This window comes from Ambystoma mexicanum, chromosome 4p (genome assembly GCF_040938575.1).
Source record: "Ambystoma mexicanum isolate Mex_15411 chromosome 4p, UKY_AmexF1_1, whole genome shotgun sequence".
Taxonomy (NCBI): domain Eukaryota; kingdom Metazoa; phylum Chordata; class Amphibia; order Caudata; family Ambystomatidae; genus Ambystoma; species Ambystoma mexicanum.
This window is the reverse complement of record NC_090927.1, coordinates 198,898,744-198,924,609: the sequence shown is the minus strand read 5'-3', so window position 1 is coordinate 198,924,609 and position 25,866 is coordinate 198,898,744. Positions and strand designations below refer to the sequence as shown.

General features: G+C 43.6%; 1 protein-coding gene across 1 annotated transcript in view; it reads left to right on the top strand.

Annotated features, from left to right (window-relative positions):
• FBXO16 (F-box protein 16) overlaps positions 1-25,866 on the top strand; it is a 621,955-nt gene that overhangs the window by 305,777 nt on the left and 290,312 nt on the right. Inside the window, exon 5 of the mRNA XM_069605696.1 lies at positions 11,607-11,771. Coding sequence (XP_069461797.1) covers positions 11,607-11,771 — 165 coding nt within the window. The remainder of the gene's footprint in view (positions 1-11,606; positions 11,772-25,866) is intronic.

Below are 25,866 nucleotides of genomic sequence, written 5' to 3'. Positions count from 1 at the left end.
CATTTCACTAGCTCCCAAAGAACTATTTTGCTTACTCACCTTAATTACACCGTGTGTTAGACAAAAGCATTCAGTATAAAAATGCTTCTGGAAAAGCAGAGGTTGCCGATTGGCTCATCCCCCTAAAACGAGCACCATCATCTAAAAATCACAATCCCAAATTTCCGAGCAACAGATAGATGCACCTACCCATTATTTAAAACAAAACACACAACCAGCCCAAAACTTAAGGACATACCCACCACATCACAAATTCAATACTAAAATACTTAAGTGTTGACGTGAAGATGATCATGCATTATGGATATGATACGATAAGATATAATGTGACAAGTGTTTCTAGGCGATTCAATATTAAACAATCAGTACTTGGAATTGATGAAACACATTATTCTGAATGTTTAAGTCTTTGAAAAAAAGATATGGTAAGTATCAAAACCTCAGAAATTGGTACAAACATACTGAAATCTACATGTTACAGACAGATCTCTACAGCAGCCACTCAACCTGCTGAACTAACCATTCATTTCTCTCTCCTGAGCTCCATGAGATAGATGCAGGCTTGGAAGTGATCATTTCACCTCATTTGGTGACAGACAGTAAGATAGGAGGGGTTAGAGGGCGCTGCCCAGTGTGGCCTGTTAAAAGAAACAAAGATGGCCTAACTTAAGGCCCTTGTTAGGTCAATGTCAGTCTTTTTCATGAAGCGTAAGGGATGAGTCCAGTAAAACCCTTCATTCAGATTCACAAATATGATGAATCCTCCCGGATGTTATTAAACAAGTATAGGATTCCAATGAGCATTAGAATGAGGCTCAAAAAAAGTAGCATACTTCGCGTTCAGATTAACTTCTTTTCACTCCAGGTGCCTCAATATAAAGTTAATTGGAGGTTTTCCACTTTATTTATAGCACAGTTCAGATGAACACACCCACACAAAATGAAGTGTGAAAGTATTCAGTCCCAGGCATAAATTCATCCTTTGCTTGTTGACTGCAAGTTTACATGGCCCACACGCGAGGGTCTAGTCAGGCAGCGTTGCACGTGGCTGCTGCCGCCTGCCCTGCTGCCCCTCTCCCAAGCCAAGTGAGGAGTCGCGGCTCGAGAGCGCTGCAGCGCCATGTACTGCTGCTGCCTGCTAGGGCGGGGGCACGGGCATCACCACAGCAGCACAGCGGGCTAGTGCTGGAGGCCGTGGCCCGTGCTTGCAGGCAGGCCCTGGCCCACACCCCACACCGACCTCGTGAACCCAAGCAGGCAGCACATCAAAGGGGTAGTTGTTACTCGTTGCACGTGGCACTTAAAAAAGCTCCTGAAATAAAGACATTAATCAATATGTCTGTAGGACTTTCCTTCTTTGACTAAAAAAGGTGCAAGAGTCTGTTTGCGGGGGCGGAGGTTCACAGGCATGCGAGTTATACATTGAAATAATGTCATCATTTTCGTTTTAGGAAAACAAAATAACACTGAGATGGTACCATGCCCAAACCACGAGAGCGCACGCCTGGAACTGAGTTTAAACCAGATCCCGCGCATTTAAGATTTGCCATCACATCCCGTGTTCACTGACCATACATTCCATAGGAACAATTTATAAGACAGATGAAAGTATTTACATTACCTATCAAAATGTTATTATCTTAGAGTAAATCTGAATTTCCTCTGATTTATTTCTGTCTAAACTGAAATCACATTGCAAAAGCATAACAATGTAAACGAGTTGTGTATACATCTATGTTGCCATGCGTCCCTTTTTGGAATCGGCTCAGACTGGCATGGGACTGTGGCCCAGCCTGGCTAATGCTTGGGGGAGGGGCAGAACAACTTTTTTTTTTTTTTTTGCTCGCTGCTCCGTCTCAGGTAAAAGTAGCCCAAATGAAGCCCAAATAAAAGGGACAGCCGCCTATATAAAAGGTGCAACGCATGTTGCAGGTGTTGCACCTGGAGAGCCACTAGTGTTTGGAATGACCAGGATTGTGGAGCTGGAGCCAACATAGTAGGGTCCACACTAAAAGAGCCTGCAGAAGGATGGGGGCTTGTTCTGCCCCCGGCCAAATTCGCAGGAGTGACCGAGTGAAGTGAGGGAGAGCAAACTAATCAAGGCAGAGTTTGGGGGGTGCTTCACCCCCTGGGAATTTCTTTAAAATAGTAAGTCAAAAGGGTGCATTTTACAGTACGCTTCCTGTGCTAAATTAGGCAAAAAGCCATACAGTTTTGTGGGCTAAGATATGAAAAAAATCTATTAGATGCCAAGTCACACCAATGTGCTGGAGCATTTTCAAGCACATTTTCATAATGCCTTTTCCCACTATATGACAGTACTCTGCAAGTGTAAAAACATTTTCATTCTGAGTATACCCACACATGTAGGCCTTTATTCCTACATAAGAAAATACTACTGTTTGCTTTGTCCATAGTTCCAGTCATTATACTATAACATAAAATGTTCATGCTGGCTCTGCCAATATATGCCAGTATCCCCATGTAAGAACATGCTCCTGTTGGCTTTGCCTTAATCCCATTAAGAAGAGCCATTCTACAGTAAAAAAACATAGCCTTGCTGATTACATAAATACCCCTCCCCAGCATGGAAGAACGCTCACCATGTTGTATTTGCTTCCTAACGGCAGTAAAAAAGGTCATGCCACAGTAAAAAAAAACATTGCGTGGCAGGCGGCACAGATACCCCCATACAATTGTAAAAACTCTTGTTACCTTTAGCCTTAACACCAGTCATAAATGCCACCATAAGAAAACATGTAATTGCTAGCTAGTCTGTAAGATAGTTCAGTGGGTTAAGCACTTGCTGTTGCGATCACGTGTGATTCACAGGTTCAAATCCTGGCATGGACAACTCAGCCTTTCATCCTTCTGAGGCCGATGAATGGGTACTAACTTTGGTTGGGTGATAATTGCATGTAACTTTGTTCTCTGTACAGTGCTTTATTTATTTAATTTGTTTGTTTATTGGATATTTGTAAGGCACCTATACAACAAATGGTGTTTCAGGGTGCCACAAGACAAAAAGGGGAGGGGGAACAAGGGAGAAAAATACAATAATGGTCCTACTAGGCTTTGTGACGTTCAGATCTTGCAAATGCTGAACAAGAAGTGTGAGGGAGAAGGGGGGGGAGGGTGTCGGTCTGTGCAATAAGCGAAGTGCAAGGGTGGGAAGGGAAGGCAGGGTATAGCGGAGCAGGAGAATGTGCTCACAAGAGGTCAGGAACGCAAGTGCCATTGATTGTGGTTGTGAGGGTCAACATGCTTAGTGCGAGGTACGGAGTGGCCTGGGGGGGCCTAGAGCCCTGTAGAACTCAGAGGGATCCAGGCAGACAGTCGCTACAGCAGAGGAGCGGAATTAGCATGGGAGGGAGCGAGGGAAGGAAGAGAATAAAATTAGGGTCTTGAGCCGCTTCCGGAACTTAAGGAGATCCGACTCGATCCTGAGAGGGACACAGAGACCGTTCCAGAGGGAGGCTCCTGCAGACGAAAGAGATCTACCCCCTACTCTCTGCTTAGAGAAGCATCTGATCTGCAGAGAGTTGGAGCTAGCAGACCCAAGGGGTTTAGCAGGGAGGTATTTAGGGAGAGAGAGAGTTGGATGTAGCGGGGTCCCAGGACCCAGAAAGCCTTGTGGATGAGCAACCAGGAGCCCGTGGAGAGACATTAGGAGATGCGGTCCCTGGGCTTGAGGCCAAGGATAAGTCTTGCAGTCCTATTCTGGATTAGTTGAAGGGGGCAAAGGGAGGCTACAGGAAGATGGAGGCTGTTGCAGTAGTAAAACCTAGAGACTCTAGAGAAATTGAGTTTCATGGGGAAGGAGAGGAAAGGGAGAATGCCTCTGAGGAGGTGCAGTTGGTAGTGGGCCTTCTTGGCAAGGTCTGAGATGTGAGAAGAGAAGGAGAGAGAGGAGTCAAAGATGACACCAAGGTTTGTTTTGCCTCACAGGACCGTGAGGCAAGGGGACCCAAAGAGGGTGGGCAGAGGGTGTGAGAGAAGGTGGGAGCTGGTGTCCCGATGAAAAGAATCTCAGTCTTACTGGCATTAAGGCAGAGATCATTGGAAGCACACCAGGACTGATTAGCAGTCAGACAGTCAGGGATGAGAAAGGAGGCAGAAGAGGGAAGCTTGAAGGAGAGCTGCATGTCATCTGCATAACACTGGAAGTAGGGAGAGAAGGAGGAGATCAGGTGGGCCAAAGAGGCAAGGTGGATGTTGAAAAGCCACGGCGAGAGGATAGAGCCTTGAGGGACACCGCTAGTGGAGAGAGTGACGGGGGAAAGAAAAGGGCCCTGTTGAACCTGGGAAGCACGGTCGGAGAGGAAGGAGGTCAACCAGTTCAATGCAAGGCCTGTGATGCCAAGGGTGTTGCAGAGTCAATTAGTCGGGGTAGCATGATTGACCATGTCAAAGGCAGAGAAAGATCCAGAAGGATAAGAATGGAAGGAGAGTTGGAATCAAGATTTGAGAGCAAGTAATCACAGGTGTTCAGTAGAGCAGTTTCCATGCAAAGGCAGCAACTGGCACTCGCTTCACTGGTCGAATGACAGAGAAGGAGACAGGCAGTGCAGGCAGATGCTTAGCTGGGGGACCTAAGCGATCCAGATGAGGAGAAAATAAATAAAGAATAATTCTTCCAAAAGAACATGAGTAATTTGTTTGCTCCGTCGGACCGAGCATGGTCGGACCAGGAGAGAGGTGTAGTGAGAGGGTTGGGGATGTCTAAGGAGATGAGAGCATCCAAGGTATGTCCTGCAGAGTGAGTTGGCCCGGGGGGATGAATGGTGAGGATGAAAGCATCACAGAGACTGTGGAAGAGTCCAGTGGCCGACTCGGGAGAATCATTGTGGATATTGAAGTCTCTGAGGAGGAGAAGCTTGGAGGTGGAGGGAAGAAGAGATGAGGTCAGGTCAGACCACTCAGAGAGGAAGAAGGAGATTGGACCAGGGATTCTGTAGATGGTGGCGACAGTCTGTAAGACGGTTGGAGAGTCACCAAGAGGCTTTCGAAGGAAGATTAGGTCTGAGTGGGTATGATAGTAGCAGGGATCCAATCAGGGAAGATCAAGGCAACTCCACCTCCAGACAGGTTAGGCCTGGGCTTAAACATGATCATGTAGTTCTCAGGGAGGAGAGTGTTGAAAGCAGTGACAGAGCTGGCAGTGAACCACGTCTCAGTGAGAGCGAGAACAAGAATGTCAAAGTCAAAGTCTTCAAGATGGAAACAGATATCAGAAGAGTGTTTAACAGCAGAGCGAGAGTTAATGGTAGCTAAGTGCAGCTGGCTGCCACCTTTGGGGACTTCCGAGGAGGTGTACAGGGATGTGGTACGCCGTCAGTGGTGGAGAAGGGGCAAGAGGGGAGGCATAGGGAGGAGTGGAGGGAAAAGGGAGTACAAACTTCGGTTGGGTGATAATTGTATGTAACTATGTTCTCTGTACAGTGCTTTTGCGAAAGTGCTATGTAAATAACATATAACTACACAAATCCCCCCGATATAAGAACACTCGTGTTGTATCTACCCTGTAACGCCAGTAAAGAATGTCTTGCCACAGTAAGAAAATATTGTCTTGCGGGCTACACAAATGCCGCTCCCCCTCCATTTAGGAACACGTGTGTTGCCTTTGACCTTAACACCAGTAAAAAAAACATGCCAGTTCACAGTAACGAAACATGCCCTCCCCCATGTAAGAACACTCATCATGTTGTCTTTGCCCTTAATGCGAGTACAAATTTCCATCCCACAGTAGGACCCAGCCAGCCCAACTGTCGTACCCTCCCTCCATTCGAAACCCACCCTCACATAATAACACTCAAGTTGGCTTTTCTTTGCTCAAAAACAACACTAAAACCTGCCATGCTTCTATCAAAAAATCTTCATCCTCCAATGCCCCTCCCTGGGTTCCAACCACCCAGAGCATGCACAAACAAACACACAGGCACACACACATAACCCAGTCACACACCCATGCAGCATATCTGTCATTCACAAGAGCATCCAGAACATTTACACTGCACTCTCATTAATAAGCACAGCTGCACTCATGTACACCATTCACACTATATTCATTCATATGTGTGCACTTACAGACACCCCCTTGCATACATTCACCCACTTACACACTCCTTCACATGCATGCACGCATAAATGCATGCATACAATCCCCACATACACACAAACAAAAACATTACTAGTTAATGCTAATAATTGGCGGCATGGGCCATGTAAAATATGAGCCCAACAGTTACGCATTTAGCTTCAATATATGGAGGTCTACTGATATCCCCATGGCAGACTTTTGTCCGCTGCCCCTACGTTTGCTGCTACCAGCAGTCAAATTATTCACTGTTCTTTCACCTCAGAGAGTGGTGCATTTGCTTACTTTTTAAGTAAGTAAATACACAGTTCTCCAAGGTGAGAAATGTGACAGATTCTTCCTGTCAGAGCCCGTGCTTGGTGTCACACCAGAGTGATTCCTGCTGCGTTAAGGCCGGGGCTAACCTTTTGGTTGTAGCCCCTGATCTATCCAGGGCTGCAACCAAAAGACCCGGGGCTATAGCCCCCTCAGCCCACCACCCCCAGCTACGCCCCTGGTCAAAGTTATTTTCCAGTTTACAAAACGGAGTGCAAAACGGGTGCAAAAACAAATGAACTGCCGCAGGGCCAACAGTATGGCTCCATTCTCTTGCCTTTTTACAGCGTTCATCAACACCAGGGGGAATTACTCTCTTCCCCTGGTTTCTCTTTAGCTTCCTCCAGTGCTAAGAGAATGTATCTCTTCTCTTGGCTTTGTGCAGTGTTCACAAAACACCAGGGGTAATGCTTCCCTTCCCCTTGTTTTCTTCTCTTGGGGTCACAGCCAACCTGACTCGCCTGTCTGTCAGGTACTGTGACTATGAAGCTTAATGTCCACAACACCACGTAAGGGGGTAATGCTTGCCTTCCTCTTGCTTTCCTCTTGGGTTTACAGCCGACCTGGCTTGCTTTTTCTCCCAGGAACTATGACTATAAAGATCAATGTCCACAACACCACATAAGGGGTTAATGCTTTCCTTCCCCTTTTTTCCTTTTTTACTATACTTGGTTGTCTCTCCTGCCAAGTAATCCCGTATATTTCAGTGGCCATGCAAGTCTCTTCACATCTGTGCTTCTGGTCCCAGACCCTGTACTCTGGACTTCCCTCGCCACTTTCTGGTTGTCACCACCTCCTCTGGTCCCCGGCATCTTCCTGCCCACTCACGTACCTTGTTTTGTCGTACGTGAGGGCTCCTTCTTGGCACCTGCAGTCGGTCGCAGGACTCGTGGCACTCCGGTGAGTTTAGTTTGGCCGGCTCAGGCTCTGCTGCACCAGCCTTCCTCCTGGTAATGATCTTGTGGTCCCGGCTTCAAGAATTCTTGGAGCCTTCTTCCGCCAGCTTGCAGTTCCTTCTTCTCACAGGATACCAGCCTCACATCTTCTGGTTTTTCCTTTGGTGTCTCAGACTTCTCTCCTTCTTTCATGCACACAGAACCATCGTCGCGGTTTCTCTAGGGAGGACTCAGCCCCTTTGGTCGACGAACCGGTCTACAACCCCGTCTCTTCCAGTACATCTTCCCTGTTCCTTACTCCTCGAGGGAGGGTTTGACACTACCTCCTGAATTCCCTCTTGTATTTCAACTAAAGTTGGACCAATTGGAAGCCGGTAACCACTATACCGTTCAATGTGGTTCCTAGAGGTGATCTTCATGTTTCCACCCTTCCTCTTCGTTTCAGTACTGATCTTACTGTTCTCTTGTAAGTCAGAGGAGTTCTTCTTTGTCACAATAGGGAAGGGGGGTCTCCACTTGGGTAATTCCTATTCCTCCTCGTCCCAGTACTCTCTAGGTATATGCAGGTTTCTTCTCTTATAGAGCCTACACCCTTCCTTGTCCCAGTACTTCCCAGGATGCTAGGGTGGCAATAACTCATGACCATGTTAGGGTTTGTCGGGAGGGGATCTAGGGTACGGAGAGTGGCTGGGATATGGCGTCCACTCCAGGTCGTCACTAATCCAAAAGGGGTTTTCCCTCCCCATGAGATCCACCCTCTGAGCACCACCCCCAGGGAAACTCTTGGGCAACGGCCTCATGGAGAGGGGCTCCCCCCAAAGAAGAAGTGATGACATCTGTAGATTTGTCACAGGAGTTTCTATTTATCATAGGCCTCTTGTCACCCAGCATGGGCCATCTGGCTCTTTAGCCTCTCTCAGTTTCTCGCTATCATCAGGCCTCTGTAGGCTACTGGATCATTTTGTTCGGCCTCACTGGCCTTGTGGGTAGCATATTGTCCTCACCTTCTCTGGGATTATTGGGCTCCTCAGCCCAGTGTGGGTAACCCAGCCTCGCTGGTCGTATGTGCTCCATATTTTCCTTACCGCCTCGTGGAGTGCTTCTGTGCTTTAATGCCCTCCTTCCTCTCCTTTTCGTTAGCCGCCTACCTGGGCTTTGGTGGCGTTCTTTATCAGGCCCATCGGCTACTCCGGTAGCTGCGGAACCTCATTTCCATGGTCTTTGGCTTTCTCGCAGCAGTTCTACGCTCAGGCATAGTTGCTCAGGACTCTGGTGCACCGTGTCTGCAGTGTTTCACTCCCCTCTTTCGGGAGACCTGGGTACCTTGGACCCTTTGCCATACTGGACTCAGGAGCATTCCATGAGCTCCAGGATTCATACGTCTTCCACATGGTCATGCCTTCAGAATGGATTTGCTCGGCGCTCCAGTGCTGTCTTCTGCTGTGCGTGGCCTTGCTCAGGCTGGCTCTCTCCTGACATGTATGGGTCTCAGTCCTTGTACGTTCCTTTTTAAAATGAGAGATGCAACACGATTGGTTCTGTGTGTCTTGCATCAAGGTGGGGTGAGCAGCCAAGCCAAGCACAGTTCAAGGCCCCCTGTATGTTATTATGTTCAGCCCCCATGTATCCCACAAACAATTGTGACATTTGTTTTAAGGGAGATGTTACCAACTTTCCACCTGGGGATTCCTTGTCCCTAATGATGGTGTCACCCCTATTGAGATTCAACTTTCCTTGTCTAGGAGGGTGGTTTTGTCTGCCGGTCTCACCGCCGTAGTCCCAATAGGGCTGGCTCCCCTGGAGGAGAAGGTACAAATTCCCTGGATTCGTCACAGACTCTCTGCTTGTCAAGTGCAAGAATCACAAAGCCCATTATGTGCTGGTGACCTTTCGACCACGAAGACAGTGGCCGATCTTGACTATCCCAGTAATTTTAAAAATACATTTTTCTTTAACTATATTTTGAGTCTGTCTCTCATGTCATCAAGTGTCTACACAGTCACAAAGTAGCCTCAGGAATAGCAAGCGGATTGTGAGGCAATGAGTTTAGAAAACAAATTATGTGTGCATACTTGGTATTGGTTTCAATTACTACAGCATTCTTAAGTTAGGCTGTGTATGACGGATTTGTAGTAAGTTAACGTCTTTAGTAGAGGATGAGCACCTATCCACCTCGGGGCACCCAGTATCCCCATAAACGCAACATTGCCAATCACACACATTGCAGGATGTGCAAACACATCTGGCCCACCGAAGCGAGGAAAGCAGCAGCAAACTCAGATAGTGGTACATCACTGGCAGATTGAGGTGACACAGAGATCCCCTGCCCAGAGAATGACAGGAAGGATGTGTGTGACACCAAAAGGAATGGCAAGTCTCAGTAGGTTATGCACATTGCAGGGGCATACTAGAAAATATTGAAAGGCCAATAGGACTCAAAGATCTTCAGGTACACGTGACTGGTTGTGCTCTGGTCTAACCAGCCTTTCTGAAGGGTATTCATTCCCGCCAATTAAATCCCATCATAGCCCCTGCACTGGCTTGTGGTAATGGCAGAAGAATTATGCTCCTCTGTATAACGCTTTCAGGGTAGTACAGATTTGTGGAGCTGATTGTACCGATTCTGCTTTGCCGATTACATTTCAGCAGAATTCTACTGGAAACCGCTTGATAGACGTCAAGAAAGTACGGCATATGCAGCAGAAGATGCTTACATGACTCAAGTGGGCCCTTTTACCACTAAGCACTGGATGTTAATGTATTGGGTCAAAGAATTCCACAGTTTGGGTCCAATCACAAGTTTGGCAATATTTCCTCCGGAAATACCGCCCAATGGAATTACCATAGTATTTGGTCATTTGAAGGATCCACGTGATTACGAGTCATGCGGACCCTTATGGTATTCTCCGTTTTGGAAGCCCATAGAACTCCATGGCGAAATGATATTTTACTGCGTACGAAATTGCCACATGGAGCAGTATTCCATGTGTTAATACTTTAGTGTGGAAGCATTTACACAACAGATTTCAAGTGTAACAATGTGGTTTTGCTCTCCTATTATGGTTTGCGTTTCCATCTCAAATTTTGGGTCATTAACAGAATCTGCACAACGCATTGTTTTCTATCATCAATATCATTTATAAATCTACCAATTCTAATTCTAATGGAAATCATTGCATTACTGTTGTTGATACTGTAGCTTTCTTCCCACCAACTCAATACGCAGCTGGATCTATGCAACCCTTTCTTTACATTTGGCCTGTGTTGCTATGACCAGGCCACTGCAAGGCAGGCAGTGAATTCTTCTGGTGGTTTGTACTTTGCAGTGAATTCACTAAATGCTGCAAATCCTGGAAACTGACCTCCAAGGTTCTCCCCTTCAAATCTTCATCCAGTCTGATACTTCACCATCTACTTTCTCGTTAATCCTTTTCCCAATTTTGATCCGTTGACAGTATGTATTCCCAGGCCACTTCCTATCAGTTTATGTTATAGTGTGGCATCAGCCTATCAAAGGCTTTGCTAATGTCATGGATGAATAGGTCCAGCATGCTTATAGATAGATATCTCAAAGAAAGCAATCATGTTTGAGACTGATTTTTCACAGATCCATTATCCAATAGCTATATAACAGGCCAAAAATTGAAAAAGTGCTTTTATTGCAGTGAGTCATAAAGATCTGCACTGGGACTGTGTTTCACTTTCCATTTGCACCCACTTACATAGAGAAGTTGCTATTGTCCATTTCATTGTTGATTGAATCACTTGTAATTTGATTTCATAATATACTAGTTTATATACGTGCCATTGCCCGGGATTTCATTTTCTCATAGGTACTATTTGTTAGAAATACCCTAAGGTGGCTTTACACTTTTTGTAAAGGCTCCATCTCCATAAGTAAGGTGAAAAGAAAAATTCACTACATTTTTTGATTATTTAATATTTTTTTTTCTTATAAAGATTACACAACACAATCTTTTGCTCTTCTTAAAAACATATTCTGAAACTTATAACTGTGCTTGAGAACAACATGGACATTCCTTAGCAGCATGATGGATGACATGATGCCAACAGTGCCAACAGCTATGGACGTTAATCGCCTTCGCCTCTCATACACCTTCGACCTCCCATACGCCAACGCATCGCCAAGCCACAAACCCATAAACAAACAGTTTTTCCCTTTTATAGAGATAAAGTCTGCAATGTTATTGATTTTGGGCAGCCATTAAATGTTGGAAAACTATGTCATGGCTATTTAGAAATGTGTGTGGTAAAATGTGCAATGTCTGTTTTTCCAGGTGAGCTGGCACTGGAAGTACCTCGTTGAGCTCGATCAGCTCTGGATGCCCAAATGTTTACGGTTCGGCTGGTACATCAACTTCTTACCAACGCCATACGAGCAGGGCATCTGGAAGAGACATTACATAGAGACGGTGCTAGAGCTTCATGTTACCAGACCGAAGGTACAAAGTTTTATATGCTATGTTTTAGAAGCTTTTTATAGGATCGCCAGCACCCTTTTGAAATAAAGTCAACTGCATGATTTGTCTTTATGGTAAGATTTCAATTTCTGAAATTTCGAATGAAGCGAACTCTGTCTGGGAACTCAAAGAAAAGACCATGAGCGTTCTAATGAAAATTGCCTCCGAAGTTTTTAAGACCCTGAATGGCTTCTGAGTTGATTGTGCTTTTGCTTTAGATGTGCACATGTGCAGTTATGGGGAGCTGACCCTCATTTTTAACTACAACAATAAAATATTTGTTTCGCTGACAGGGATTGGGGTTGCACCAAACCAGTTTTCAGTGTAACTAATGGATGCATACATGTATGTATGTATGTATGTATGTATGTATGTATGTTTTTATGTATGCAGGTGAGTTATAGATGGCAAGCCTCGATATAAAGCAATAGGGTACTACACTATTGAGGTTGGAGGATCACAGTAGGGGGAGGTGTTTTGTCGGGCTATGGTCCTCATTTGTCAGTGAAGTGTTCCCTGAAGAGCAGGGTCTTAAGATCTTAACTAAATCGCACGAGGGAGGGAGCCAGCCAGATGTTTTCTGGTCTTCTTCTTCTTGCACCTCTTGGATTCCAGTCTGGTGATATCTTTGCTCCAGGTGCTGCTCCTCCAATGGTAATCTTTTCAGCTAAGTATAATACCACCTTGGACTTTAGAGCTTTTTAAGTGATGCAGGTTGTCTTGAAGGTGATACAAGCTTGAAGTGTAGTTCCTTGAGTGTGGCGGAATGTGGTTGAATTGCTTCCGTCCTGCGATGAGAGGTGCTAGCCAGCTTTCAGAGAGGACAGAGTAGTGCTTGGGTCACAAGCTAGAATGGGTTTGCCACCTTCCAGGTGGGAGAACACCAGGACCTGGGCGATGGATCTGCAGCCTGAGGTGGGAATAAAGGATTTGATTCGACACAGGAACAGGAGCTGGTACCATGCTGTTTGCATCTTGTTGGCAATGTGTGCTTTGAGGGAAAGGTCACTATGGATGGTAAAGGCTAAGGATTTTGTGGGGAGAAGCCATTGGGGTGGGGTGCTGGGGGTCTGTCGAGATCCATCTGTGTGAGCGAGTTTTGAACTTGGGTGCATTTGGTGGCACCCTAAGGAGGATGACACCTGCTTTGGGAGGGTTGAGTTTCAAGCAGTCACTTGTCATCCAGGCTTGAATGGTGGAGAAGGCAAGGCAGTATTTCAGTTGGTGAATGTTGTCAACGCAGTTGACCTTCAGGTATAGCTGTGTCATCTGCCTAATGGTGTATTTTGATGTTGAATTTGATTAAGAGTACCCCCAGTGGCTTTATGTAGGGGTTTAAGATGACAGGGTAGAGGATAGTGCCTTGTGTGTACTGCGCAGGTCACTGTGTGTTATTGGGCTCTGCAAGTGCCCATCTCAACGAGCTAGAATCAGTTGGTGAGGTAAGAGCCAAACCACTGAAAGACTGTGGCATTGAATCCCAGAGGTGATGATAAGGTGTTGAGTAGAGCTTCATGCTTGACCGTGATTGATGTGCAAATTACTTACATTCACCTCCAGTATATTGTGGCAATTTTGTAACAGAAAATACAACTTGAGACAAATTCTAAAGGTTAAAGTACTTGTTTATCTCAATGTCAGGTGGTCTGGGTCTTCTAATTTACCATGTCGCTGGTCACAGTTCTTTCTTTCTCAGTGTGGTCTGAGGACTTGACCTTCAGTATCCAGCAGTTAATGGTTAGTCTTGAGAGTCTTTTTTTTCTTTCTGTGAACTATATTTATTTATTTATTTTATTTATTACATTTATTACATGCCCAGACCCGAAGGTATCACATCGAATTTGCAAGCATATTATCACATTATTTATACCATGTTGCGGTTATATTCATATCAAACATTTCTTATACAATGTTACAAACAGTCGGGCAGTGCAATCACAGATAGATTCTAACACTAGATGCAGGCCTAGTAGTGACCATTGGACAAACATATGGGCAATATGTGTGGACATGCATATGGGTTAGTATTTATTGAATAGCCAAGTTTTCAGTGCTTTTTTGAATCCTGGTAAGGTGTCCTCATTTTTTATACTAATTGTAAATGTATTCCAATGCGAAGGGGCCAGAACTTTGAAGCTAGTTCCTTCTGCTCTGCTGTATTTATAATGTGGTACTTCCAAGAGAGCCATTTTATTGGATCTAAGTGTCCTGCAGGAGATTTGTTTCTTGATGGTGTTGTTGAGGTAGATAGGCGCTTCGTAATGCATTTGTGAACGACACTAAGTGTTTTGAATATGATTCTAGCTTCAATTGGCAGCCAGTGGTTTTCTCTCCTGATGTTGGATATGTGTTCGGATTTCTTTATACCTAGTGCCACTCTGAGGGCTTTGTTCTGTAATAATTGAATCTTGTTAATGTTAGTTTTGGATGTTCCTAAGAAAAGGATGTTGCAATAGTCCAATTCCGTTAAAATAAGCGCTCTAGCCTAAGTAATACAGTTTGTAGGAGTAAGAAATTTGCGGCTGAGAGCAATACGTTTGGCTGTGTATGCTGTAGAGGAGGAAAGAGCTGATATTTGTTTGTGCATAGTGAGGTTAGCATCTATATATACCCCAAGAGTTTTGACCTGTTTGAGTACTGTGTATAGGCGCGTTACAAATGCCATATCATATCATATCATATCATACTGGGATCTGTGTGCCGTCAATGTTGATATGAGCATAGTCTGAGTGGAGGGAGCTTATTCTTTTTTGAGAGCCCACAATGAGAACCTCCGTTTTCTCGTCGTTAAGGCAAAGGCTGTTAAGGGCCATCCAGTTTTGAATTATGGCATATACTTTATTGATGGTATAATGTGTCTTGGGTGTAGTCACCTGTAATGGGGATGAGGATCTGGGTGTCACCTGCGAAATTTGTGTAGATGACACCCATGTCATCAAGGGCTGAGAATAGGAGTTTAGTATATGCATTGTAGAGGGTGAGGGAGAGGCAGTATCCCTGGGGAACTCCTATGGGAACTGCTATAGGGTCAGCTGCATAGTTTCCTATGGCAACTCTAGATGTTCGGTCTGTTAAAAAGAATTTGATCCAGAATGTAGCGTTGTTTGAAAAATTGAAATCTTTTTTTAGGGTGTCACATAATTTGTCATGGTCGACCAGGTTGAATGCTGCTGATAGGTCTAGCAACAGCAGGGAAGCTAGTTTGCCTGTGTCTCTGATAGTGTCTAATTGGATTTTGAGGTCTAAGAGGGCCGTCTCAGTACTGTGGTTGGGTCTAAAGCCAGATTGTCTAGCTCCTAGTAGATTATTTTGTTCAAGATGGGTTTGTTTTTGGTTGTGAGGTATTTTGTCAATGATTGTAAGTAGGAAGGGGACAGTCGTTATGGGCCGGTAATTTGTGGGGGCTAGTGGATCTAATGTGGGCTTTTTTAGTAGTGGGTCACCCACGCCGCTTTAATGCTGACTGGGACCAGATTGGAATTGAAAGAGGCATTTACAAAGTTAGTAATTATAGGTGTGAGGGTGGGGGCGCATAGCTTGTCTAGGTGTGCTGGGAAGTTGTCTCCTTTACAATTAAATGCTTTGAGTTTGGATATGGGACTATGTACTACATCATGGGAGACTGGGGTGAAGTTGAAGGGAGGGGTAGTGACTCCTATGTGCTTAGTGTTTTGGTTAGACATGGGAGATTTATCGGACAGGAGATTTCTTTTGGAGATAATTTTATTTTGTAATAGTTTAATTTTGTTGGCGAGGGCATCTTGAATCGTGGTGCACCATTCTTCACTTGGTTGGACTGGGTTAATAATAGGAATAGGATTCTCCAGCTCCTTGAGTATGGTGAATAGTTCTTTAGTATCAGAGGAGGCATTTCTGATTCTAGTATTAAAGGCGTCTGCTTTATGGGCAATGATGGCTGCTTTATACATTTTATATGCAGTATTGAATGCTTCCATGGCTTCTAGGGTGTGGGTTTTATTTAGCCTGTGTTCAAGCGATCGTTTAATCCGTCTGAGAGAGACTAATTCCTTGTTGAACCAGAAGGAAGATTTTTTGTCCTTACGGTTGGTTTTGTTGACACAGGGTGCTAGGGTGTCTATTGTAATGGTGAGGCATTTATGGTAGGTATCCACCAGGACACAGGGGTTCTCATTATTGATCATTTTGTCATTGAGGGTGCTAGCTAACAATGGGTTAAGGCTTTCTGCTGAGAGTTTACGGATATTTCTAGTTACATAAGTTTCTGCTATGATAGTTTTGGGTAGGTCTGGCTCGTTGCACAGAATAGAGAAGTTTATACTGTGATGGTCTGACCAGGGAACTACATTGATGGAATCTATGGATACTATGGTATTGAGTGGTAGTATCCAGTCTAGTGTTCTCCCTTTTGTGTGGGTAGGGGCATTCACGAGTTGAGTGAATGCCATGTCTTTGAGTGCACTGTGTAGTGCTTCTGCTTTATGGTCTTGGGTATCATTGAATCCAAGGTTCAAGTCCCCAAGAACTATACATTTTGTGTTAGGTTTGATGAGTGGCGTTAGTAGTAAGGGTATGTCTAATTCTGGCTGAGATTGAGTATTAGGCGCTCTGTATATAGCTATTAGGTTTATAGTAGTCTTGTGGTTCGTAGCTAGTTTGGCTAGCAGGACTTTGTAACCGTCTGGGTTCTCTATGGGGCAGATTCTTATTTTGAGATGGGTTTTAGCAATAATAGCTACTGCCCCACCTACTGACTTAGATCTGTCTATCCTGTGGATGGTAAAATCCTGTGGAATGGCGATAGAAAGTGAAGGACCGGAGGCTTGGTGAAGCCAGGTTTCAGTCACTATAAGTAGGCTGCGTTGTTGCTCAATGATGTAGTCATGTATCTCTATGGCATGAGCCGGTATGGACCGTGCATTAATGAGGGCTGCTTTGAGGAGTATAGGAAGATGTGGCGCTTAAGCTGAGGGGGAAAGGTTTGTGTTAGTGTTCTCTGTGGCAGTGGTTTGTTGTTTGGTTGTGGTGATCCTTTTAGAGGGTTTAGTATGAGTCGCTAGTGGTAGTGCGCTTCCATGGTGGCAAAGGAGGAAGTGGCATGTATGTTAGCGTGGTTTGAGAAGCGGGATCTTAGTCTTTGGGTTCTTATAAATCCTTGTATTGGGATCTGTTTTATTTGCTTGACTTTAGTGAGCAAGTCAATCTCAATCTCCATTGGATAGGTTGGTGTGAATCAGTCACTCTCTTAATTTGGTGTGGAGACTTGCTGTATAGTCCCAGCAGCTGATGTCACACGTATTTGCCTCGCTATATGGGAATGTCAAATTCTCTTCCAATTGAACAGGTTTGTAGTATTCCAAATCTTTTTTTGAGGCCCCCGGAGTCTCGACCTTTGATTCCTTAGATGCACAGTTCTTACTTCCAGTCTCTTAATTGTTTTTGTAGACCGCATAAAAATGTGTTGTTGATTTTCTCATAGGTTTTCCAATTCCCAGATGACAACATTGTTTCTTTCAATTGGAAGCCATGATTCAGTTTTCATCAGCTTCACCACTTTGATAGAGGTTTTCTGGAATTCTGACCACATTTGCCAAAGGGCAGTTCCCTCTCTTAAGGATTCTCAAGTTAATGATCTGCAGATCCCCCTCTTTATCAGAGGTGCAGACAATTTGGACTACAATTCACAAAGCACATTTCTCCCTTTCTCAGAGCTTCCCAAATTAATGATATTCAATTTCCGTTCTTTGGCAGAGGATGCTGGGAATTCAGACTGCAATCTCCGAAGGGCATTTTTGTCTGTTTTCAATCTTTCCCCTAAAGGGTAGGGTGACCTTCTGCGGCTGTGCCTCCTCACTACGCTCTCGGTTTCTCTCAGGCTTTCTGGTGGCTTGTACCATTTTTTCTCCTCACTCTGCGAATTATCCAACACTATTTCTCTCTGCTGATCTCAGTGGGGTCTCGTTTTGCGATATCACCTCTCTACTTGGTGCCTTGTCCAAAGAATCTCTGCAGAATAGCCAGCAATTCCCTCTCCTGTAGAAGTTTGTCTGGCTGGGACGGTTGCTTCAACAGTTCACTTACTGTAACCCCTTCATGCTGCCTGTGCCAATAATGCCAGTACTGCCACTGTAAGAAGACATGTCCATGTTGGCTATGCCAATATATATGTCAGTACTACCATTGTAAAAACACACTCGTTTTGGCTTTGCCCATTGTGATGCCAGTGTTGCCACTGTAAAGGAGACATGCACATCCTGTCTGTGCCAATGTATGCCACTATTGTCACTGTGAGAACACATTCCTGGTGGTTTGACCCATTAATGGCATTATTGCCACTGTGAGAAGATCTGCTCATTCTGACTGTGCAAATAAACACCAGTTTCGCCACTGTAAGAAGGCATGCTCACGCTGACTGTGCCATATTTGTGGTATACAGTGTTAATAACAAAACAAAATAACAAAAAGCTTTTTCAGTGAAAAATAAATAATGAAATAAATGTTGAATTTTTGGTTAAAGTATATATGGGGGTGGGGTTAGGGATTCAAAAGGGTGGGGGTTTTGGGGGGGTGGGTAATAAAGCTGGGGAAATGGGGGGCTTGCAGGGGATCCCCCCAAATTAAAAAAGAGATAGGAATTCAACCTTTCTAACGTTATTTCTATTTCACAGAAAAATATTTAATCATTTTTGTATTTGTTTTAAAGACATGGTACCATAGATGTCACCATCGCCCTATAACATGTTGTCTTGCAGCCAATTCCTAAAATATACCTGGATTGTAATTGAAAATCATGTACTCCTATGTACTCTCCCCTTCCCTCCATATCTTTGGGACACCCTGCCTTATGAGGATGTGCATGGAACATTTTTGCAGCACAAAAAATGATTTCCCTCCTTTTATATTTACAAAAAGCTGGGTGCATTTGGGACAATGACCTCCCCAAGTCATGTCTTGGCTCTTTCCTTCAGTTCATGCCTTTTTTCCCGTTTCTCTTGCCCTTCGCTCCCCTCTTTTTTTAGCATCATGTTTCCATCTGTCTTGGCGGTGGCAAAAGGGGTTTTCATCTTGCTCCTCTTGTGACCGACATTTCTCTCTCTCTGACCCACATGCACTGTGGTTGGTATTGGAAGGGACCTCTTCACTACTCATGTGGTCAGTGCTGATTCAGATGATGTCACTCCCTCTAATTCTTTGCCTTACAGCCACATTCCTGCCTTTGCAGTACATGTATTCTTTGTTGGGGTGTCCATCTTGGCAGCAAGTATCAGTAGACAGTGATTTCAGTCATAAAGGTGAAGCAGGCACAGCATGAATAGTATACCTCCTTGGCCCCTTTAAGGTAGCATAGGCTGAGGGCGGACTATGCTCTTCAAGAGGATGTTGGCCGAAATGGAGCCATCCAAAAAAGCAATAGTATGATAGGTACCAAATTAGATGCACAGATAATGCAGACTTTGAGATAAAGGAGCACTATGGGTATTGAAGACTACGGGTCTGCAGGTAAATAGTCTTGTAGAAAAGTTACACACGTTCAGGAATATATCTTTAAGGTATATAGTAGGACCTTAAGTGTCATTAGAGCCAATAGAACAAGGCTGAAAGGGGACAGAACCACTTTTATATACTGTTGTATCTACTTTCACAGTTTAGATTGTATCGAGCCAGGATTCCTGATGATTTGAGTCCGTTGCAATTTGGTGAGTAGGCTCAACGGGATGCAACAAAGTGGTGAAATTCAACAAGCGGTGACGGCTTATAGCTTCAGGAAGCTTGGAGCAGGCAGGCGATGTTCAAGTCTGCATAGCTCGAAGGCCCAAAAGGGTCTCAATGTGAGGAAAGTGGAGATTTGGCTTCAGCTGCAGTCTGGCTCCAGTAGATCCCACAAAGCTTTGTGGTTTGACAGCATCACAGGCTTGTGGCTCAAAGAAGATGGGAACAGGTTGCAATGTTTGTGTCGGCGTAGCTTGAAATCTTTCAAAGGTGGGAGAGTGTCAAATGCACCTGTGTTGGTCGTTGTAAAAGGCTTGAAGGTGCTGGAAGCAGTTACAGCACCTCAAAGGTGCTCGAAAGAGAGTGAAAGGCAGTTTCTTTTGGTCCTTGGGGAGCTGTTCTACCCTTCACCCAGGTTCCTGAGGAAAGGTTAATCTGTCTTCTCAGCCAGGAAGGTTGTCAGGGACACTTGTAGGGTTGCCACGTCAGCAGGCAGAGTCCCATGCACCAGTGTTCCTGCAGCAGTCAGGCGTCCCTCCAGCAGGTCACTTCATATGTTACTCTGAAGCAGGTAGGGAGAGGGCGCTCTACTTTCCTTGAAAATCCTTGTCACCGCCCCAATGGATGTTGTCTTTGGCCAGTGTTTACCAGAACAACGCTCCGGTGAAATCTTCTTCAAGTTCATTCTTCAAGATAGTTCTCCCAGATGCTTCCCCAAATAGAGGTCATAGATGATCCCTTGTAGGTGACAATCTCAAACCAGATATAGATGTATATTCATATGTAGCCAAAGCTCTGCCACAGACAATTGACAGGTATTTTGAACATGGGTGCCTGACTGTCTTTTTAAAGTCAGCTGTGATGAATCCAGTGCAGTCATCATTGATTAACCTGCGCGGACCTCCTCGCATGTGGCGAGGGGACGGCAGCCACTACCTGATCCTAACCTTGGCGGTGGCTATATAAGGGAGGATCACTTGGGAGGAGGTTGCAAATTCATTGGATGAAATGCAGTATTCCCCTCTTGCCCCTGAGGAAGACTTGTAAAACCTGAGTTCTTAATGGCGTGTTGTCACCTAACAGTTCACCCTTATAGTAAAAGTCAGAAAACCTTTCCTCTCTAATGTCACTCTAATCGAGCCCCCATCTATGACTCAACTACTCACAACTCATGCATAACATCTTCTGTTTCTGGTGTACCTTTATGTGCGACTGTTGAACAGCATACAAGAAATGACACTTGCTGAAAAAGAATCAATTTGTTCAATGGCGATCAATAAGGCATTAACACACTTTCGGACAAAATACTCTAAAACTACTGTTATTCATTCTCATTATTTTGATCCTGCGTGTAAAATGCTAAAACGAGAAAAAAACAAAGAATTGAGGAATCTGAAACAAAATATATGCTGTAACCTAATTATCAAATATTGTGCAAAAAAAATTATTAAAATACAAAAATAAGATGAGAAACAAGCGTATTCTTAATCATAATAATGTAAATTGTGCTTTAATCAAGGGGATTTGTAAGCATGACACAAGGTACATTTGGCAGACTATTTATTAAAGGCGCAAATTCCAAAAACAAAGCCCCATCTCTCAATGTTATCCCAGTGAAGATCTGGTGCGAATATATTTCAACTAAATTTCAACTTCCACATAAATTTGCAAATCAAACCTTCTCTCCCATGTGTTATAAACAGTTAGGAAGGCTCGAATGGTCCTTTGCGGACATAAAATGGGCTATCAGCAAATTGTCCTTCTTTAAGTCTGCTGGCCCGGATGGGCTTCCACCCTGTGTCTATAATACTGACTCTTCATTCTGGGCAAGTACCTTGAAATCAAAATTTCATTTGATAATCCACACTGGTCACATTCCACAATGGGCTACTTATAACATCATTCCCATTTATCAAAAGGGTGACCCTACTTCACTGGAAAACTACAGGCCTATTTCTTTAATAAATACGGAAGCAAAAATGTTTACAAGTCTGCTTCTCTATGATTTGGAACAGCATGTCGAAAAACATAGCTTATATTCTAAATGCCAAACTGGCTTTAGGAAAGCAATGAGCACCACTTTCAATGGCACTATTATGGCACACATATTATACGGCGCAAATTCTAAAAACGCATGTCCAGTTTATATAGCTCGAATTGACATCTCTGCAGCCTTTGATTCTGTCAACATCTTGTGGTCCAAATTGGCAAAATTAGGCATTCCTGCGCTACTGATTTACTGGCTGATCCAACTACATAAAGATACAGCCTATAGAATAAGAATCTCCGGAGAAGGAGGACTTACAGAATCAATACAAACTTTTCTCGGGTTTAAGCAAGGCTGCAACTTAGCTGCTATTCTTTTCAACCTTTATCTCGCTGATTTAGATCACTCATGGGCAGAAGCAAACCTCTTTTCAACTAAATTGGGTCTACTCCGCCTTAAATGGATTACTTTTGTAGACAGTATTATTATTTTTGATCCCATTCCAACAGGACTGAAATTAAAACGGAATTTATTTGAAAAATTCGCAAGTGACCATAATCTGAGCCCAAATCCATCTAAAAAAGCGATTATGACATTCGACTTAAACAATAAGAAAAAACAATATTATTGGCAATTGTTAAAACTGCTATCCCCCTGATCGCTAATGCCATTTATCTTGGATACTACCTGTCAGATAGGAATTCAATTAAGTCATGGGCTGAGCAATTAAATCTTAGAGTGAGGCCTCTTCTATCACAGTTAAGAATTATCTTTTTGCGAAATATTGTAAATATTTACTAGTTCCAGTTATTGATTTTTATAACTTAAAGATAGAAAGCGTTCTTCTTTATTCCCTGGACATACGTCTACTTAATATGGATACAATATTAAACTCAATGCAAGGACGTCTATTGAAATCAGCCATGCATCTGCCAATTGCTCTTTCCAACAGCATTATTAGACATGAATTTGGTATGATTGCACTAGCAACAAGAAGGAAATGGCGACAACTGTCAAATTATGTAAAAATGATCTACCCTCCGACTAATTCTCTATATCAAGAATTGCACAATAACTTATCTTTAAAGAAGGTAGACTCTCTTAGTAGATATCAACAAGAAATGCAAGCACTATTATTTGAGATCAACGTAACGGTTGAAGACTTACGTTTAAGACCCGGTCATGTAAAAAATAAACTTTTCGAACAAGACTGGTATCAGACTTTAGAAGAGATAAAAAAAAGTATAAATCTTATACCAAATATTCTAAATTCATTAAAAAAAGAAGTCCTGGACATAGTTACCTTGAATCCTTTCCATGTAATCTCACAAGGAGCTACTATATGAGATTCAAATTCAATTCCTTCCACACAAGAGAAAGGTCAGGATCCTGGAACAAGGAAAAAGGTGTAATGGCTGATTTGAAATGTCGTTTTGAACCTTGTGAGTTATTCTGTCCACACTTTAAAATTCAGCGTACAAATCTGTTAATGAAATTTGTCAACTCTCATTTCGAAGATTGTCTTGAAGCACTTTGGGCCAGAATGATAAATGGTAACCATCAACAATGGATTTTTGCCTTAGTTTGGCTCTTGAAGCATATTGAAAATGAATTGAAAAATACGATGTACTGTGAATGATTTGTAAAACTCAAACTGTAATAAGGAATACCACGGTTGTTGGTTTTGCCTTTTCATAACTTTACTTACTTACTTTGAGTATTTACTGATGTTTTATTCATTATTTTATTCATTATTTTAAATTTTTAAATATTTCTTCTATATTGAATGAAAAGATTGTTTTATATAATATGTATAATATCTTTGATGGATATCCATTTTTGTAAAGGTTCCTTTTGGAACCATGGACAAATAAATAAAATAAAAAAATAAAACAATAGTTGGTAATTTTCGCTGCTTCCATCGAATTTCCCTAGAACATAAATCGTCTTAGTGGGACAGGTTTGCGGGTGTCGCAAGGGGTATATGCAAGGTCTGCCTGTACTGACACAACAGGCATCAACCACCCTCTCGGGCATAGTGGAAGGTGTACCATCAGCTCCGGTAATTACACCACCATCAATCAAACTCATCCCCTCTTGCTCTGACGTTAACACAGCGATTTATTTCACCGAACTACTTCACCAAAGAGTTATATTCACTGTGGAGCAACAAATACTCACATCCAGAGCTTTATTCCTGCCTGCCCGCTGCAAACCTGCAGCAGACGGCAGACAACTGCTCCAAACTCTGCTCCAAACTCTGCTGTGCTCCACGCTTGTCGTGAGTAATTATAGGCACATCCTCTTCAGCATAGTGACCAATGACGGACTCTCATGAGAATACGCCAACACAGTACGCTCAGCATGCAGACAACTACTCCACACTCTGCTCCAAACTTCGTTAAAATTGTAACGTTTTGGCAAGCAGTACTTTTTACCTCTAGCAGTACACTAGAGTGGTTTGTGTTTAATTACAGAAGACACAGGAATATATTTGTTCTGCCTGCAGTATTTTTACAAAACAGTAACTTCCCACAGGGGTAACTTCATAAAGACATTGGTATTTCATATTTGCACTAGTGCCATGATTACTGCTCAAAAAGTGGTCATTTTCGTCTGGATTTATTTGTAACATAATAAGGGCATACATTTTTTATTTGTTACAACCACCTATCACAAAAGTGTGCAGAAAGAAATGATATTTGATCATTGTCTTAGCATTGATGCGGTGATCAGATGTGCAACCTTTAACCCATTTTCTCAACCTAGGTTTTCTGCAAATTGATTCATCAATTTGAATTATACCATTGTCAGAATTGTGCATTATATTTGCAGAATATGTTTTGGATGCAAACTCAATGCTGTGTTCTGGCCATGACCTAGGAAACATGTGCTGCTGGTATGGGTGAAGAACAGCATGTTAGTTTCTGGGGGATGTGCACTTTGACCATACTGTATATAGCATGTGAGCCGCAGCAATGGCCATTACAATGCCTATCATAGTAACAGATGTATTTAGCCATACAACAAGGGTAATCCTCCTGCTTTTTTGGAAACCCTTATTTCACCTCCCTACTTGTGATGCTTCCTCTCCTGCTCATTTCTCTGTATTATTGTACCCTTCTCTCATTCGTGTTCTCACTTTCTTTTTCAATCTCTCTCTTTCCACTGCCTGTTTCTCTTCCTCCTTCAAACATGTTGTGTTCCTTTCCATTCCCAAAAAATCCTCTTGACTCATATATCCCTGCTAACCTATGGCCTATCTCTCTTCTACCTTATCTTTCTAAATCCTTGAATGGATAGTATGCGCTCAAATTTCTTATCTTGATCACCACTCTCTGCGTTCTCCCTTCCATTCTTTGTTTCGTCCATGTCACTCCACTGTAACTGCTCTTCTCAGTGTCACTAACTCTTTTCTCACAGTCTTCTATTCTGATTCTGCTTGGCCTGTCTCATGCTTTCGACACTGTGGATCACAACATACTTCTCTCCCCTCTTGAGCCGGACCACCTGAAGTTCCAGAAGCAGCTCAAGATCCTTCTTTTCTCGCTCCCCTGCTAACTTACCTGTCTGCTGCGCCAACTAGTTGCTTGGTTCCCCCAGAGTCTCACTGGGTACCAGCCTCCTTCCTTGACCAGTCTTCCTTTGCACTGCCTACAGGCCTACCGTGCACTTAGGGGCTGTAACTGTAACCTCTACAGCCCCCCTACCTCATTGCACTTACCTAGAGCCAAGCTGCCCTGGCTGCACTTACTCAGAGCCATGCTGCCCTGATCGCACTTCCCTGTTTCCTCTCCCTTGCACTTCCCCCTCTCCTTCCCCTTGCGCTTCTCTTGTTTCACTTCCACGATCCGAATGACATATGTCTAGTAAGATTGTTTGTCTTGTCCTCCCTATGTCTTCCCTTCATTGTCTTGTGGCGCCTAGAAACACTTGTGTACAGGTGCGTTATAAATGCCACATCATATCTTTCTTGCTAATCTGTTTTTTCAATTCTGTACATTTATGGTTTAAATCCTACCTCTCCATTCGCACTTTTTCTATCTCTTCAGCTAGGGAGTTCTCTGACACTTTTCCCCCTGAACATGGGGTCCCCCAAGGCTCTGTCCCTGGCCCTCTCCTTTTCTTCCTTTACACATCTTCTCTTTCTGATTGTACCACCTCTGTCTGTCTTTGCAGACGACTCTCAGATCTTTTTGTCTTTTCCTTTCTTTTCTGATACTAATTACTCATCAATCACTGACTGTCTCCTTAATATCCACTCTTTATTATTAGTAGGGTATTTACTGAGCGTGGAACTAGCTTTGGGAAGCAATGGAGCACTTTACAATTATAAGGGGAAAACATTGCTAGGGAATGTGAGGAGCCGGGAATGAGACTCGGACACAAGGGTTCATGTTT